This window comes from Phoxinus phoxinus, assembly GCF_949152265.1.
Source record: "Phoxinus phoxinus genome assembly, chromosome: 18".
NCBI classification, from domain to species: Eukaryota; Metazoa; Chordata; class Actinopteri; order Cypriniformes; family Leuciscidae; genus Phoxinus; species Phoxinus phoxinus.
In genome coordinates, this window is record NC_136893.1 from 17823461 (window position 1) to 17838660 (window position 15200).

Consider the following 15200-nt stretch of genomic DNA (forward strand, 5'->3'; position numbering starts at 1 on the left):
CATTTGAACACATTTTAAGAGCTTCCATATTATACCTTGTTTTAGATGTTTTAGAGGTAGATGTAAAATGTTAGCTCTATGGGTTTATCTCACATAGATGCTTTCATTTGACTTAAAACTGTGGTTTTTATACTGACTGTTGCTACCAACAATAACAGACACGTTGTATCAGGCATTGTATCATTGTAGCACTCTGATTCTTAAAACCGATGCCTCATGTTTCTAAAACACTTAATGTGTGGTGCCTTTTGAAGAGAACAGACACATCCTGCCATACGAGGGTTGAGAAGAAGATTTCTGCTTTTGTTTATTAGACCTAATGCTGTTTTATATGTCTAATTATATGCTTAATGAAAACTACTGTTCAAAGACAGCTTGAAGTCGAAAGTAACCTTTAATACTTCATAAGTCATGGAACTCAGTGTTTAGATATTGCATGTAAATTACACTCATTTGTTCTGTAAACATCTTGACAGGCAAAAATGTATGTAAAACAGCACAAATGTGTGCTTACTGTCATTGTGTTTTCTTTAAGTTTTGTTGTTGTTGTAGTGTAAACACAATATTGATATCGTAGCTCTAATATTTTGCTTAGTAGATCTTTAAATTTTATATATAATGCTGTCTTTTTACTTGTTTATTTGGTAACATAATGAACATGTTAATCTATACTTTTGAATATTAACAGTGCTTTTATACAGTTGATTTATATTTACTTTTATTTTTTTTATACTTTATTTCTGATAGTTTTTGTATACAATTTATTTTTCTTTTGGGACTTATGGTACATAACATAAAAAGTAACCAAAAAATGTTAGTATCCTAAACAAAACCAATAAAGACAGACTCAAAAAGATTGTGTTTTGTCCATAATGCTTGATTTTCTTGTTGTGCTTATGACTGGCAATCATATTTGGGTCATTCCTGTGATTCTGTAATATTTCCGTCCCCCAGACTTTTTAAAGTGGTGGTTCACCAAAAATAAATGTTAAAAGTTTTTTCAATAATTTGGTATGTCCATTATAATGAATAAAAATAAGTATTGCATTTAAATCATTTTTAGCATAAATAATGTCTTTAACTGACTTTAAATTTCTATCTTACACCAAGCATTTTGTCATGTCCACTGAATTTGTACTTAGAAAATATTTAACAAAATGTGCACAGTATCTATGATTTTTTTGACAATATTGTATTTATTTACTTTCTTGTGAAAAAAATATTATTCTAAAAAAATATATATTTTATTAAAAAAAACAGACTATGAAGTCATGTCCCTCAGTCTGAACTCAACCCTGTCCGCCAACCATTCGCCACCCATAATAATTTAGACTTCACCCATATGTACCAGAAATTACATCATTCAGGTCTCTTTAACAGTGGTGCAGAAGATGGTAAGTAGTATCCTACTTATTATTCATATTTTTGAGGTGTATTTTAGTCAGGGAGGGTACTATCAAGCTTAACATCTCAACCCCATCACATAAAATAAAGATGGACATATATTTTTCTAATTTTAATTTTAATCCGTAAGTATAAAATGTACTTACTTATTATATATATATACTACATATAGTCTACGCTCCTACATGACACGAGGAGCAGTGGCCAATTTGAGCAACAAAAAAAAAACGGGTTGAAAACTTGTGACAGGGTTGAGCCTTTCACTTCATTTATAAATAATTTTTATTAAAATATATAAAATAGTCATTATTTTAGTAAATATATAGTTACCAAAAATCCTGACGACGCATAATTTTGTTATAAATATAATATTTTATGTAATGTTTCCACTTAAACATTGTCAAGCATCCTGTCATAAATGGCAGCCACATCAGACAGGGGGTTTGGGGGTTGAGAGACAATAAAAATGAAAGCTTTTCTTGCTTATTTCCACCTGACATGTTAAGGACTAGCACAATAACATTTTGGTTTTAGTTACATTACATTTACATTAAATCAGTTACAATTTAATTTCAACATTAACTTATACATTTTCATAAATGTTACATTTGTAGTTATTAAATTGTTATGAGGAATACATGAGCAGTAGGTAAATGTTTATTTAATAAATTTTGTGTAATTTATTTTTAAACCAATTCCATTTAGTCCATTACAGGGTTGAGGGGGGTGTATTAAAATAATAAAAGGTCTTTATTGTCTGAGGTAGGAAAATATGATTTGTTGGCGGTGTGATATGTGCCTAATGATATGGGATGTTTAGAAAATGAATCATGTAGTTTACAAAATCAAACTTAAAATATTGCTGAATCCCAGGAATGACCCATCAGCCAATTTGAAATTAATGTTTTAATTTCAAAAGTGTAAAAAGTGGAGTCCTAAACACTGACTAAACCCACTTTTACCAGATTTAAAATGTCCAGGGAAAACACAAAATACTGAATTATGTCCAGTGAAATACTCGCCAAATCTCCATCAATACCTCACTGACAATTAAGTTGGGGGAATATTTAGTCAAATGATTGTTTTATATGAATTAGGAATATGAAGCAAAACAAAACTGAACAACCAACTGAAACAACACTAAGCAGTGACTAGTAACCAAATGATTGGTTTTCCTCCTTGAGCTGCAACACCAACTTCCGCCTCTTTCACATACGGAGAAATCATTCAACTTAAATCTTATAGTAGGCTTCTCTGTTTTCAGGCATTATTGGTATAAACTCTATGAGTAAGGATCTTCGTGATGAAAGGGAAAATATTTAAAAAACAAGTCTGGCACACTCAAACATGTACCAATGAAAATCTGCACCACAAAGACATTCGCCTATTTACTGACACTTCTACCTGTGACAATGACAAAATATTTATTTACAATAAAACAATATAAAGAGACTGTGGGGGTAGTTTACTACAATCAGCAGTCAATCCATAGCCTACAGGCTACTGCATGATATGCATGAGAATTAGTATTCACACATCTGTGCTTTACTCACAAGATGAAATGGTTTCAAAACAAATTGGAGTTTTGGGTATCACTGTAATATTGCTACTGGATACTACATCTACACTGCTTCAATTAAACAAGGTAACGTTATTCAATTAAAAATATTGTGGTATGCACGTGAATCGCTGTTGTCAAATGAACGTATTACGTAGCAAGCTAGCCTCTCCGATAGGCCTATTGTTTTGTCACGGTCAACCCTTTAAAAGTCACATTTAGTTAAAACTGAGCTTTTTCCCCCAACAGTCGTGCAAACGAACCCGCTAAAAGAAATTACTTCCGGTTCATTCATGGGCGCCAGGTTAGTCATTGTGGCGTTGTGCAAATTCGATTAAGTCAACTGGTATTACAATTATATGGTAATATGCAATTCCGAACATATTTTTCTTAATTGGTTCGTCTTCTGTGTTTTAACTATTTACATTACAACGTTACAAAGATGTTTAACTGGCGTATTATATAACATCGTAAAACATCCGGTCAGCATTCAAAAATGCTGAATTCGGATAGACTCCCACTACTAGCCTAATGCCATAAAAAGGAATTGCAGAAATGTTGCTCCTATAAAATGCTATGCTATTCCGAATTCAGTCTGTTTTTCGTTCCCTTTTCCCTTTAAGCCGTCTTTCTGTCTGTGTGACCAAAAAGCATTCGAATGCGGGCCGGGTTGTAAAAAGCATTTGATTGGTTGGACCAACTGAACGGACACGCCCCCATCTCAAGCGAGTCGTTGTTTTGAGTCTGAACGAGACTCGGCGCAGCAGTGAGTGAAGTGAACAAAGATCTGCAGACCAGCGGAGATGCCGTTTGTTCAGTTCGTCATGTGAATTAGTAAGTATCGTAAAAAGAGTATAGAAGCCAATAAGTTATTTGGTATCGTTTACAACAACATAACGGGAACGGAAGAACTGAAGTGTTGGGAAAACGCGTAGGATAACGTTACGCTTCAAGATCTCTGATAATCATACTCGTTTCGGTCGCGAATGACTCGGTGTTTTTAACGAATCGTTTGACTCACTTGAAAACACACAGCGCACTGGTCGCCACCTACTGGGAAATTTATGTAACTTTATAAAATATCTGTGAACGAATCTTTTTGGTCAACCGATTCAAAAGAATCGACTCACATGGGATGAATCAAAATCCCCAAAGCTGATGTATGGTGTTTCCACGTTGCAAAACAGCAGAACGAACGCGTGCAATAGAACGTTTTTGATTCCAACGCGATCGACTTCCCTGCGAGAAATTGACCAATCCGGTGATCCGCTGAAGTCGCGGGATCGCTAACGTTACAGGTAGGACCGATTACCAAAACACTGAACCGACGTGGTGGTAAGTAGTTGTAAATGTAATGGATTTCTCTTTATCTGTGTAACTTTTACACAGTGAATGTAAATAGCTTGTCGCGCGACGTGAGATGCGGAAATAGCCGTGCGCGCGAGCTGCAAATCAGGGTATCGCTAAAGATTATGCATGTTTGCAATGGATTGTTTTAAAAAAAAATTTTATCAGAACCGTTAAGAGTGTTTGTAGTTATTCATATGTGGTTGCTTCACTTCAGTAAGAGAATTACATTTCGTGCACATTTGTATGTATAGATTAAACCAATGTAATAAGTACATGAGTTCACATTTTTTAATATATATATATATATATATATATATATATATATATATATATATATATATAACGTTATTTATACGCTTTATGACGCCATTTTTGTCTCTAAGTTATTTATATAGTGTGCGCCTTATAATTAATACAATAGATGTTTACATGTAACATAAGGGAAAACTATGCCATCTCGTCAAAGAAAATGTATTACTTAAAATAACGAGTTTTTAAAGCAATTTCCAATTACCTTAACGCGGTGTGTGAACCTATATCATGTTGAATAAATTGTTAAGTGTTTAGATACAGCAGTCATTTTAGCATAAAGTTTCAGCAACATACAGAAACATTTTTGTAAGACATTAGCTTTTGTCTCTTTGTTTCCCTGCAGCCGGTGTCCCATCGTGCAGTGTGGAGGAATGGCTGCTGGGAGCGGGAGGCCGCTCGCGCTTCATTGGCCCCAGCAGCTGTTTCCTCCCTTTAAGTTTTCGCGGCAAATTGAGGGTTCCGCGTGCACATATGCTGATGTTTTTATTTTATTTTCAAAACGACTTTTAACTTTAGACTAACTCCAAACTAATCTTCTTCTTCTTCTGTGAGGACTTCCTGGCAAGAAGAAAACTTATTTTGTATGGTTGTTTGTCCTTTCAAACCGATTTTTTTGTGGGGTTGTGTGAACAAAACATTACCACTTAATGTGGTTTGCACATGCATTATTAAGTTTTACTTTTTTCACAAAATGTCAGAATCTGTTGTAAAGGAGTTATTACATACTTAATACTGTCTTTATGTGTGTCATTGTTAGGTTACTTATCTGTAAACAGTTTTTTTATCATTATATAAGTTATCAGACTAATTCATTACAATATCTCCACAGGTTATGGAAAAATGGTGGTTAATGTAAAGACTGGAGATGAGAAACACAATCTCGGTGAGCTGTTGGACTGGCTCAATGACACACTGCAAGCCACTTTCAGTCAAGTGGAGCACACCTGCTCAGGTATTTTTGTTTTCTGGTTAATTAAAACATTTTAATTGAATATAACAGCTATGTTGACACTAACGGCTACTTGCTAACTTTTTGTATGGAGTTAGTTTTGAAGTTTATATATTGTTCACTAAAACACTTTAATGGTGTGTGTTTTTTCAGGTGCTGCTTTTTGTCAGTTGATGGACATCATTCATCCTGGATCTATCAACATAAATAAAGTGAAGTTCACAGCAAAAGAGAACACAGACATCTTGAATAATTTCAATCTGCTACAGGAAGCTTTCAACAAAGCACAAATCAAGAAAGTGAGTTTGTGTAAACTGAAAAAAAAAAAACACTTTTTTTTTTTTGTTATACTCGTATGCAGTTATCAACATGCATTTTTGTCAACAGATGCTCTTTTTTTCTTTTCTTTTTTTATAGGCACTGGAACTGAAATTGTTGGTGAATGGAGACACCCTGAAAACATTAGATTTGCTTACATGGTTCAAAAATATGTATGATCATAATTTTGCAAAGCAGAAGTATAACCCTCAGGAGGGTTTTGTTGAAGAAGAAGAGGTGTCATTGAAATCAAGCAGAGAGTTTGGAATGTGTAAGTGTTTCCTTTTTTGAGTTTTTATTATTGATAATATGACCTTTGTCATTTATGATCTCTCCAAACTCCCACCTTTTTTTTCTTTTTTTTTTATAGCTAAGAAGGTGTCACGTGAGTCTTCCTCCTGGATGCGTTTCATCAGAAAGTATTGCCCATCTACCTCAACTGATGCTGGATCAAACTGTACCAATAGCAATAACAGTCCAGTATTAGGCAAGAAATACCGGGAAGATTGTACAGCCTTCTGCAGTCAGACTCCATACTGCCTTTATTTATACCATGCTGTGGAGCTTGAGGATGAGAAGGAGACCAGTGTGGTCTTGTTGAGCTTTTTTGACAAGGCAACCGGGGAAAACAAGATCAGACTGCTTGATTTTCTTCATCTAAAGGAAGAGACTGCTGATGCTATCTGTACCTGCATCGTGGAGATGCTGAAGAAGTTCAGAATACCTCTAATGAACATGGCAATATTTTATTCAAATTTCCCAGATCATGAACATGTTCTCGCTGGTCTAAAGCTGCTGAAACCTGGGATTGTGTCTTTATGTGGACTTACAGATATGACAGGACAAGCGTGTCATAATGGTTTCATGAAAATTGAGTTTTCTATTCTGATTCTGAATCTCATCACAGAAATCTACAAACACTTTCCATCTTTCCCAGCTGCTCTACAAAACTTGCTTGAAGATGTTGAGGGGTCAAACTTCAATAATCTCCTGACGTCTCAATGCTCTCTATTCTGTAGAATAATCCAGAAAATGACTTTGGCTTGGTCAGACCTTGAGGAATACTTTGGATCTCAGGATACAGATGAAAAAGCAATCTGTCATCATCTCCGTGATCCTAAAATAAGACTCAATGTCCTCTTTCTTAGCCATGCTTTGCAGCCGCTTTGTGATTTTCAGGAGAGTTTTGACCGAGGTGTCGGCGTGACACAGCTGCTCCAAGATGCTTCTCAATTAGTGAGATGTTACACAGCGAGTTTCCTTAGACCAAAAGCAGCAGAGTTTTTTCTTAGGAGAGGAAAGACCTCGCTTGTACAGGACACAGTGGGACATTTACCTAGAGGAGAGGTTCAGGTTGGCAAACAGGCTGCTGATTTTCTCCTGCAATGCTCCGCTGAGTTGTCTGACTACTTGGAGACATTCCACAGTTCCATCATCTCCTTCTACACGACTGTTACTGTTGATATTGTTGAACGCTTACCCTTCCCAGAATCCACCCTGAGAAACTTCTCATTAATGTTGAGTCCGGGAAAAAAGCTTGAGGTGACCGGCAAAGTCGTCCAAGATTTAGGTGTCTGTTTTGGGGTTTGCTCAAGCCCTGAGAATGTCAGCTTGCTCACTGATGAGTTTTTGGAGTATCAGTTCATTGATGAGGGTGACGCACACCCAGCTGACCAGTCAATGGAGCAGTACTGGAAGACAGAACTGAGGATTATGGGAAGGACATCTAGTTTTGGGAAATTAATCATTAGCTTGTTAGCCCTGCCCAAAACATTGAAAAAAGAGGTCATTTTTGAACAGGTGAGATATCAGTATGACAAAATATTTTTCCAACCGCTTTTAATGTACAAAGAGTTTATGAAAATGAGTTTAGTTTGGAGACCTATGATTATATTAAAAACCTCCGTAGAACCATCTAGATTCTAGAACATTCAAGCGTTATGACGGTGGGTTGTACTCAAGCAGACTTTTTTCTAAAACTTTGGTTTGTATTTTTACGTGTGTTTGTCTGTATCTCAGATGATTCAACAAACTGACAGTCTCAAGGAGGGGAGAATGGAGGACTGTGAGGAGAAAGACATGGCTGAGGACGATGTCACAGACAGCAGCTCATATAAAAGCGCTCCATCACATCTCAGCCCAGAGACTCAAGGGAGCATCACGTCCGGTAATGAGACATGCATATACGCTACACAAGGCGAAATAAGACATCTCTGAACTTAACAACAAACTTATCGAAAGACATTTAAGGAGCTGATCTCTGCTTGCTTTGCATCACACTCTTAACAAATGCATTTGATTTTCAGATGTCATTGACTTAACGGAAATGGATGATATTGTGCCAACGGAAATGGATGATATTGTGCCAATTGAAGTGGAGGACATTGCACCGATGGAAGTGAACGATATTGTACCAATCTCTTCTGATTCAGACACCGAAAGCCAAAATAACACAGAAGGTTTTAGACTCTATTCAGATATTCCAGCTAGTGGTATTTTATCTTTTGTACAGTTCTGCAACATTGAGACAGGTCTAAGTGAAACTTGCATTGCCCTTTTTTTCCCAGGGGATCAGGCATATATCTCTGTAGTCATAGGTGGTGATGATGATGATGATGATGATGAAATCACTGATGATGACGACGATTACAACTGTGATGCTGGTGAAGTCATGTGGAATTATGCGGTAAATATTTGCTCATTGGTTTTTGTTTAAAGTTCAGTTATGGATATCTTAATTGAATGCTTTCCTTTTTCTGCCAGAAAAGGAAAGGAAATACATCTTCACCACGAAACGGTGAGAAAACAGACAGTCCATACCAGGTAAGTTCTGTTATTAGGTATTTAAAATTTTGCTTATGTGCATCTATGTTAAAGCTGATGTATTTCAGTTTCTGTGCCTTTAAGGATTTCTTTAAAATGAGATTTTAACATAAATAAATGTAAGTAAGGCCTCAGACTCTCCATTCAACGACTGCTGTGTTTCTCTCTTTAGGATGGTTACACAGTCGGTGAGATGGTTTGGGGGCCAATTGAGGGCTTTGGTCTTTGGCCTGGACTAGTTCAGATCTGGGACAGCAAGAGGCCTTGTGGCTCCATACGTAAAGTGATTTTCTTTGGGAACAGAATGCTGTCAGAGGTACAACAATTATAATGCAGAGTCTCATGTGCGAGTTTTGTGTTATTCTTTTATTTACTCTTTGAGAAATATCATGTTATATATAATTGTTTGTCTTATTGCAGATCCAAGCTGACAATCTCCTGCCCTTCTTTTCATTTGCTAAGTGCTTCTGTTCTAATTCCTTCGCTACAGTAAAGGCGTATAAAGATGCCATTTTCAGTTCTCTGCAGGTAATGAATTTTGCTCATTTTGTTATTAGTGCTCTATGGTCCATGTACTAGCATGCAGTTTGCAATTTAGTTTGACATTACTGTCTGGAAAACCAGTTTTTGGGAAGCTAGGCCTAATTCTGTCCAAAATTTCACTGGTAATATTTTTGTTTGCACTTTGTAATGCATTTGTTTAAAATCCCTCTTGGTGATGCTTAGTGGCACCTTTTTAAATTTTAAACCCTTTGAGGGTTTAAAACACTTCCAAATGTTAGTACAGAAACATCTTTGCCTCTCATTGTGGGATTTGTCATGTGTCTCTAGGTGGCGTCCAGGCGCAGTCGAATGTTTTTTTCTCCTAAGACGGACTCTACGGATGAGCTGCTTAGAGTTATGTTGAACTGGGCCTTTGGAGGCTTTGAACCATTGGGCCCTGATGGACTTCGACCTCAATCAGAATACAGTGGTATGCAGCAGATAAGCACTGAAGACACTCTTTGAACTGCTGTATTTCATTGAATGGACTGTAGCATCATTTGCTGTATTAATTTGCTGTATTTTATCTTTCTTTCTCCCTTAGACAAAATTGATATGCCTCGATCAGTGAATGGGCACATGGGAAACCACAAAGACCATACAGGAAAGTTATTTAAATTAACTGTATCTCTGAATAAACTCCCTGAATCTCTGGACCTGAACGATGGCTCGATGATGGACCTTGGGACAACAGATGATTACAGAAAACGCACGTATCTGAAATGGAATCAGAGATCCTTGCAGACTGTGAAGACCCGTAGAAAACAAAAACATACACAACGGAACAAGCAAAATGTTAAACCAAGCATACAGATAGAGTCTAGACAGAACAGCCAACAAAGACGTATGTACGCAATTGATAGTTATTATTGCTATTAAAGTTGTGATGGTAAAGCTAAATAAATCCCATGTAACCTGGTGTTTGACATGTTTTCAGATCAAATGGTGCATGAATTTCTGAAAAACAAGAGAAACATTGAAGGTGAGAAATAATTTCATTGATATTGCAATAAGTATTGATAATGAGTAAAGTTCATCCTAATTTTACTTCTCTGTCTTCTCAGAGTTCTGCTTATCATGTGGGAGTGTGCCTGTTGAAATCATCCACCCACTCTTCGAAGGAAGGCTGTGTTCGAACTGCAGGGTACTATATTTATAGATACACAGCTAGAATTCGCGACACATGGGTTACATTTACATTACATTTACATTTATTCATTTAGCAGACGCTTTTATCCAAAGCGACTTACAAATGAGAAACAATAGAAGCAATTAAACTAGCAGTAGACCAACAGTATGTAAGTGCTATGACCCTTCACAGTACAATCCAACGTACAGTACTTTTTTTTTTTTGTTAGAATAGAGAAGAGTGTGTTAGTATTACTGGATTAAATGCTGCCGAAAAAGATACGTCTTCAGCAATTTCTTAAAAATGGGTACGGACTCAGGGGCTCTGGCTGAGTTAGGCAGCTATACCTGCTACACTTATTACCAAAAATTGCATGAAATCAAATATACAGTCATACAATATCCTTAGACAAACATTTTCAGTAGGTGTGCAAAGAGTATCACTAGTTTTAGCTGAATGATTTGTGTCTGTTTGTTTGTCACATGTAGTATAATTTCACGGAGACGCTGTACCGTTATGATGAAGATGGCTATCAGTCGTACTGTACCGTGTGCTGTTCTGGCATGGAGGTCATTCTGTGCGGCCATGACAGCTGTTGTCGGTGAGTCTTTATGATATCATTGATTCAAAATATATAATTTTTCATTTTTGACAGGTCTGAAAAAAGGCTAATTTTCATCCATGTGAAATTCTATATGGCATATACCCTAACTAAAGTCTATTGTCAATCAAAATCACTTTGTATATCAATGTATACTGTGTTGAGACAAATTCAAATAAAATAAATGTTTAAAAATTAGGATCCATTTTGGAACATTGGCATTAGTTGCTGAACATTGTAAATGCTTTGGTTTGTTTCTGTTTGTTTTTGTAAAGGTAGATAATAAATCAGATGGCAGACAGACAAGAATCAGACAACATTTTACCCTTATTGCATATTTTAAATGATGCATTGTACAAGAAGTTGGTTTCCTCTCATTTTGGTAGTGAAACAAACTATTTAAATAGAAAAATGCCAACTATAAGTATCTTCTAGTGTCCTTACACCTTTGAACCCCACTTTGTTTAGCTGAATTTGGTCTCTTTTCTTTCTCTAGCTCCTACTGTGTGGACTGTCTGGATATCCTAGTGGGTGAGGGGACCTTCGACCGGCTGAAAAATGTGGACCCGTGGACCTGTTACCTGTGTGCACCTGAGAGCAGCTCTGGAGCCTTGAAGCCCAGACATGACTGGAGCATCCGTGTGCAGGAATTCTTCGCCAACAACAGTGCCATGGAGTTTGTTAGTGCTTGTTTCATATAGTTCATCATATTATAAAAATATTGGATGATCTTCCTGATTTGTATTTGTATTGGTTTGACTTCTGATATTTGTCCTCCTCAGGAGCCCCATCGTGTTTACCCATCAATCCCTGCTACCCTGCGACGTCCAATCAGAGTCCTTTCCTTATTTGATGGTATAGCCACAGGTAACTTCTCATCTTCCTGGACCACTTGTAGTTTAATTAATGTCTGTGTAAATCACAGTCTGTTCTTGTACTGGTCATGTGGTTCATTTACATGCATTTTCCTGTTTTAGGATACCTCGTTCTGAGGGATCTTGGCTTCAAAGTGGAAAAATATGTGGCCTCAGAAATTGATGAAGAGTCCATTACCATCTCCATGGTCAACCATGATGGAAAAATCACTCATGTGGAGGATGTTAAAAACATTACGAAAGAGCATGTATGGTTGCAAAATATTTTTTTCATCATCTTGTTTGTTTTCTGTCTATAAATGTACAAATGCACTGAGATTTAATTACAAATCAAAAGCAGAATCTGCTCATCATGTTTATTCTCTTTCATTGTTCAGATTGAGAAATGGGGCCCGTTTGATCTTCTAATCGGTGGAAGTCCATGTAATGACTTGTCCATAGTCAATCCTGCCCGGAAAGGCTTGTTTGGTAAGGCAAAAGTCTGGATACTGACTAACTAACACATGGTTCACACATCAAATTTAAGGTTTTGTTGAACATGCAGCTGCTGAGTGGACTCAGTGACTGGTTTCAAAATATAATAATAATTCATTGCATCTGAGATCCTCTTTACTCTCTGCAGAGGGCACTGGGCGACTCTTTTTCGAATATTATCGGCTTCTGAATGTTATGAAGCCGAAGGAGGACGACCCACGGCCGTTCTTCTGGCTGTTTGAGAACGTGACGTTCATGGAAACCAAGGTTAAAGCGGACATTTGCCGCTTTCTAGAAGTGAGTGTGATTCTGTTCTGTTTGATAGAGGTTTGATAAAGACTCAGCGTTTTCTTGTAAATTTAAAAAGCTCATGGTCAGGCTATAAGATTGGTCTCAGTTGAGTTAAAAACAGCTGAATCTCTCCCATTTTAAAATATTTGTTTCTAGTCACATGGTGTAATAAGTGTGTGTGGTTTGTTTTTAGTGTAACCCTGTGCTTGTTAATGCTGTGAACGTGAGTCCAGCTCACAGAGCAAGATACTTCTGGGGGAACATACCTGGCATGAACAGGTGAGTCTGTTATATTCATATGACTATCACACCCACTTAAAGGGATAGTTCACCCAATGAACATTTTGTCATTTACTCACTGTCATATCAAAATTGTAATATTTGGGTGAACTATCCCTTAAAGAAAAATTTTCTTCTGAGAAATACACTCAACTGTGTAAAGTATATAATTATTATATTCATTAAGTGTTTTCTTCTGTTTTGACCAGACCAATCATAGCATCTCAGAAAGATAAACTTCATCTTCAGGAATGTCTGGAGCCCGGCCGCACTGCAAAGGTTTTTCATGAGTTTCTAGCCAAAGATATGCAGTACATGGTTATTGAAATGATGTCACTGTAGCAAGGTTATAATCGTTAACGAAAACGAAAGAAAAACGAAAACTAGGTGGGGAAAAAACATTGTCGTTAACTAAAATAAAAATAAAAACGAGACATTACAAAAAAACGATAATTAACTAAAACTGTAATGTGTTTTTGGCAAAAATAAAATAAAATCACACACACACACACACACTAAAACATTTTAAAAGCTGTATTTGAAACAGCTGATTCATTAATGCAAGGGACTTATTCTTTTGTTTACCATATTGGACACAAGTTGATGTAAACTTAACATAGAAAAGCAAACCTCATCAGCTTCCTGCTGAGACGGTGCAATATCTTGCCAGCTGTCTGGATCTCAGTGTACTTGAAGTGTTCAAAATATTCACTGTTAATTAATGATGTCAAGTACAACATATGCAGTATTGTATTGCTATTCTACTGCAATGATTTGCCATAGAGCTGCAGCACATGCATCTAATGCATTGAGTAGCTAGTTCATTTTGAGATGGTTCATCTAAATGTGTTGACCATCTAGAGTTTATTTTTCATGTTCTTTTCTCAGATTGAGCTTGTGTGGCTCAAAAATGGGTTGAATACATGCATGTCTTTAGTCTGTTGGCTATTTAGGTTTTTTCCTGGCACACGTCACTTACACATTTTGCACTTACTGCGGAGTCTTGTGTAGACTGTTTACATATTTGTGCCCATATGTACGTTTTATGTACTGGTGTTATTGTTGAATACCTAATTCTATACTTTTTTCTGACCTTTTTGATTCTTGCCCCTGACAAATAACCCAAATTACAAAAAAAAGACAAAAACTAAGCATTTTCAAAAAATAAAATAAACTAGCAAACCCACTTTAAAAACGAATTAAAACTGAATTTGAAAACAAAAAGTCAAAACGAAATAAAAATAAAAACTAATGAAAAATGCAAAACTATAATAACCTTGCTCTGTAGTGATGAGTTGTGACATCTATAATGTACTTCATTTGCAGTATGACAAAGTTCGCACTATCACTACACGGCCAAACTCACTGAAGCAGGGCATCAATGATGCGCAGTACCCCATCACCATGAATGGAAAAGATGACAATATATGGATCACAGAATTGGAGAAGTAAGTTAAACTTCTACTCCTTTAGATGTAAATAAAAATGTAAGCACAAATATGTATTTAATGTATGCTCACTGTCACACTTGCACTTTGACAGAATATTTGGATTTCCGAAGCATTACACGGATGTCAAAAACATGGGCCGTATCCAGAGGCAGAGAGTGCTGGGGAAGTCCTGGAGTGTTCCTGTCATAAGACATCTTTTAGCGCCACTAAAGGATTACTTTGCATGTGATGAGGTCCCCTTGAAATGAACAGAAGATTTTATAATGATGATCTTAATTTTTTTCTATCAGTGTGATTCAGAGACTCAACGACTCAGGGACATGAGAGTTTGTTGTTGTTGTTGGTTTTTTTAAACCTTTTTTTAACTAAAATGTTAAGACTAAGAATCATAAGAATGAAGAATTTTGTGGAATAATGGATGCTAGGAAAACTAAAGAAAGTTGATTCCATTTTATTCCGAATCACAGGTCACTTTTTAAAAATGTTTTATTTTTCTCTCTCTCAATTTTTAATCAAGTTAAGCTTCAAATAGATTGACAAATTTTATGTGGGGTTGAGCAAAATGAATAAACCTGGTAAATGTGTTAAGTGTTTATCTGTGTCTAAAGTAAAGAAATCAAAAGATACAAAAACAGTAATACACCACAGGGCAGCCACATATTTGTCCCCTCATTTTAAGAATTAAAACATTTTGTTAGTGGCATTTATATCCTGAGACCTGGTGTATCTTCGACCCTGATCATTCTTACATTGTGATGACCACAAGTTTAATCTTCTATAAAAGATGCATTTACAAAAATATTTATCGTTTAGATCTTCACCGTTTATATTCTGAGAGTGTTT

The 15200-nt window shown here is 36.3% G+C and overlaps 1 protein-coding gene across 6 annotated transcripts; it reads left to right on the forward strand.

The window, feature by feature from the left end:
- Positions 1-3213: 3213 nt before the first annotated feature.
- Positions 3214-14941, forward strand: dnmt3bb.2 (DNA (cytosine-5-)-methyltransferase 3 beta, duplicate b.2). Of its 6 annotated transcripts, XM_079587778.1 has the most exons (26): positions 3214-3324; positions 3586-3796; positions 5454-5576; positions 5727-5872; positions 5991-6162; positions 6262-7691; positions 7911-8058; positions 8198-8350; positions 8459-8577; positions 8655-8714; positions 8887-9030; positions 9135-9242; positions 9546-9687; positions 9802-10101; positions 10195-10239; positions 10322-10401; positions 10875-10987; positions 11484-11667; positions 11770-11854; positions 11965-12110; positions 12240-12330; positions 12485-12633; positions 12821-12906; positions 13116-13185; positions 14233-14354; positions 14449-14941. In XM_079587778.1, the coding sequence occupies exons 3-26, from the start codon at positions 5465-5467 to the stop codon at positions 14603-14605; spliced, it is 4362 nt and encodes a 1453-aa protein (XP_079443904.1). In that variant the 5' UTR covers positions 3214-3324; positions 3586-3796; positions 5454-5464; the 3' UTR covers positions 14606-14941. The 6 variants fall into 6 exon arrangements, with proteins under 6 accessions (XP_079443904.1, XP_079443908.1, XP_079443905.1 ...); XM_079587782.1 differs by lacking the exon at positions 8655-8714; XM_079587779.1 differs by lacking the exons at positions 3214-3324; positions 3586-3796 and adding an exon at positions 4130-4260.
- The last annotated feature ends 259 nt before the right edge of the window (positions 14942-15200 follow it).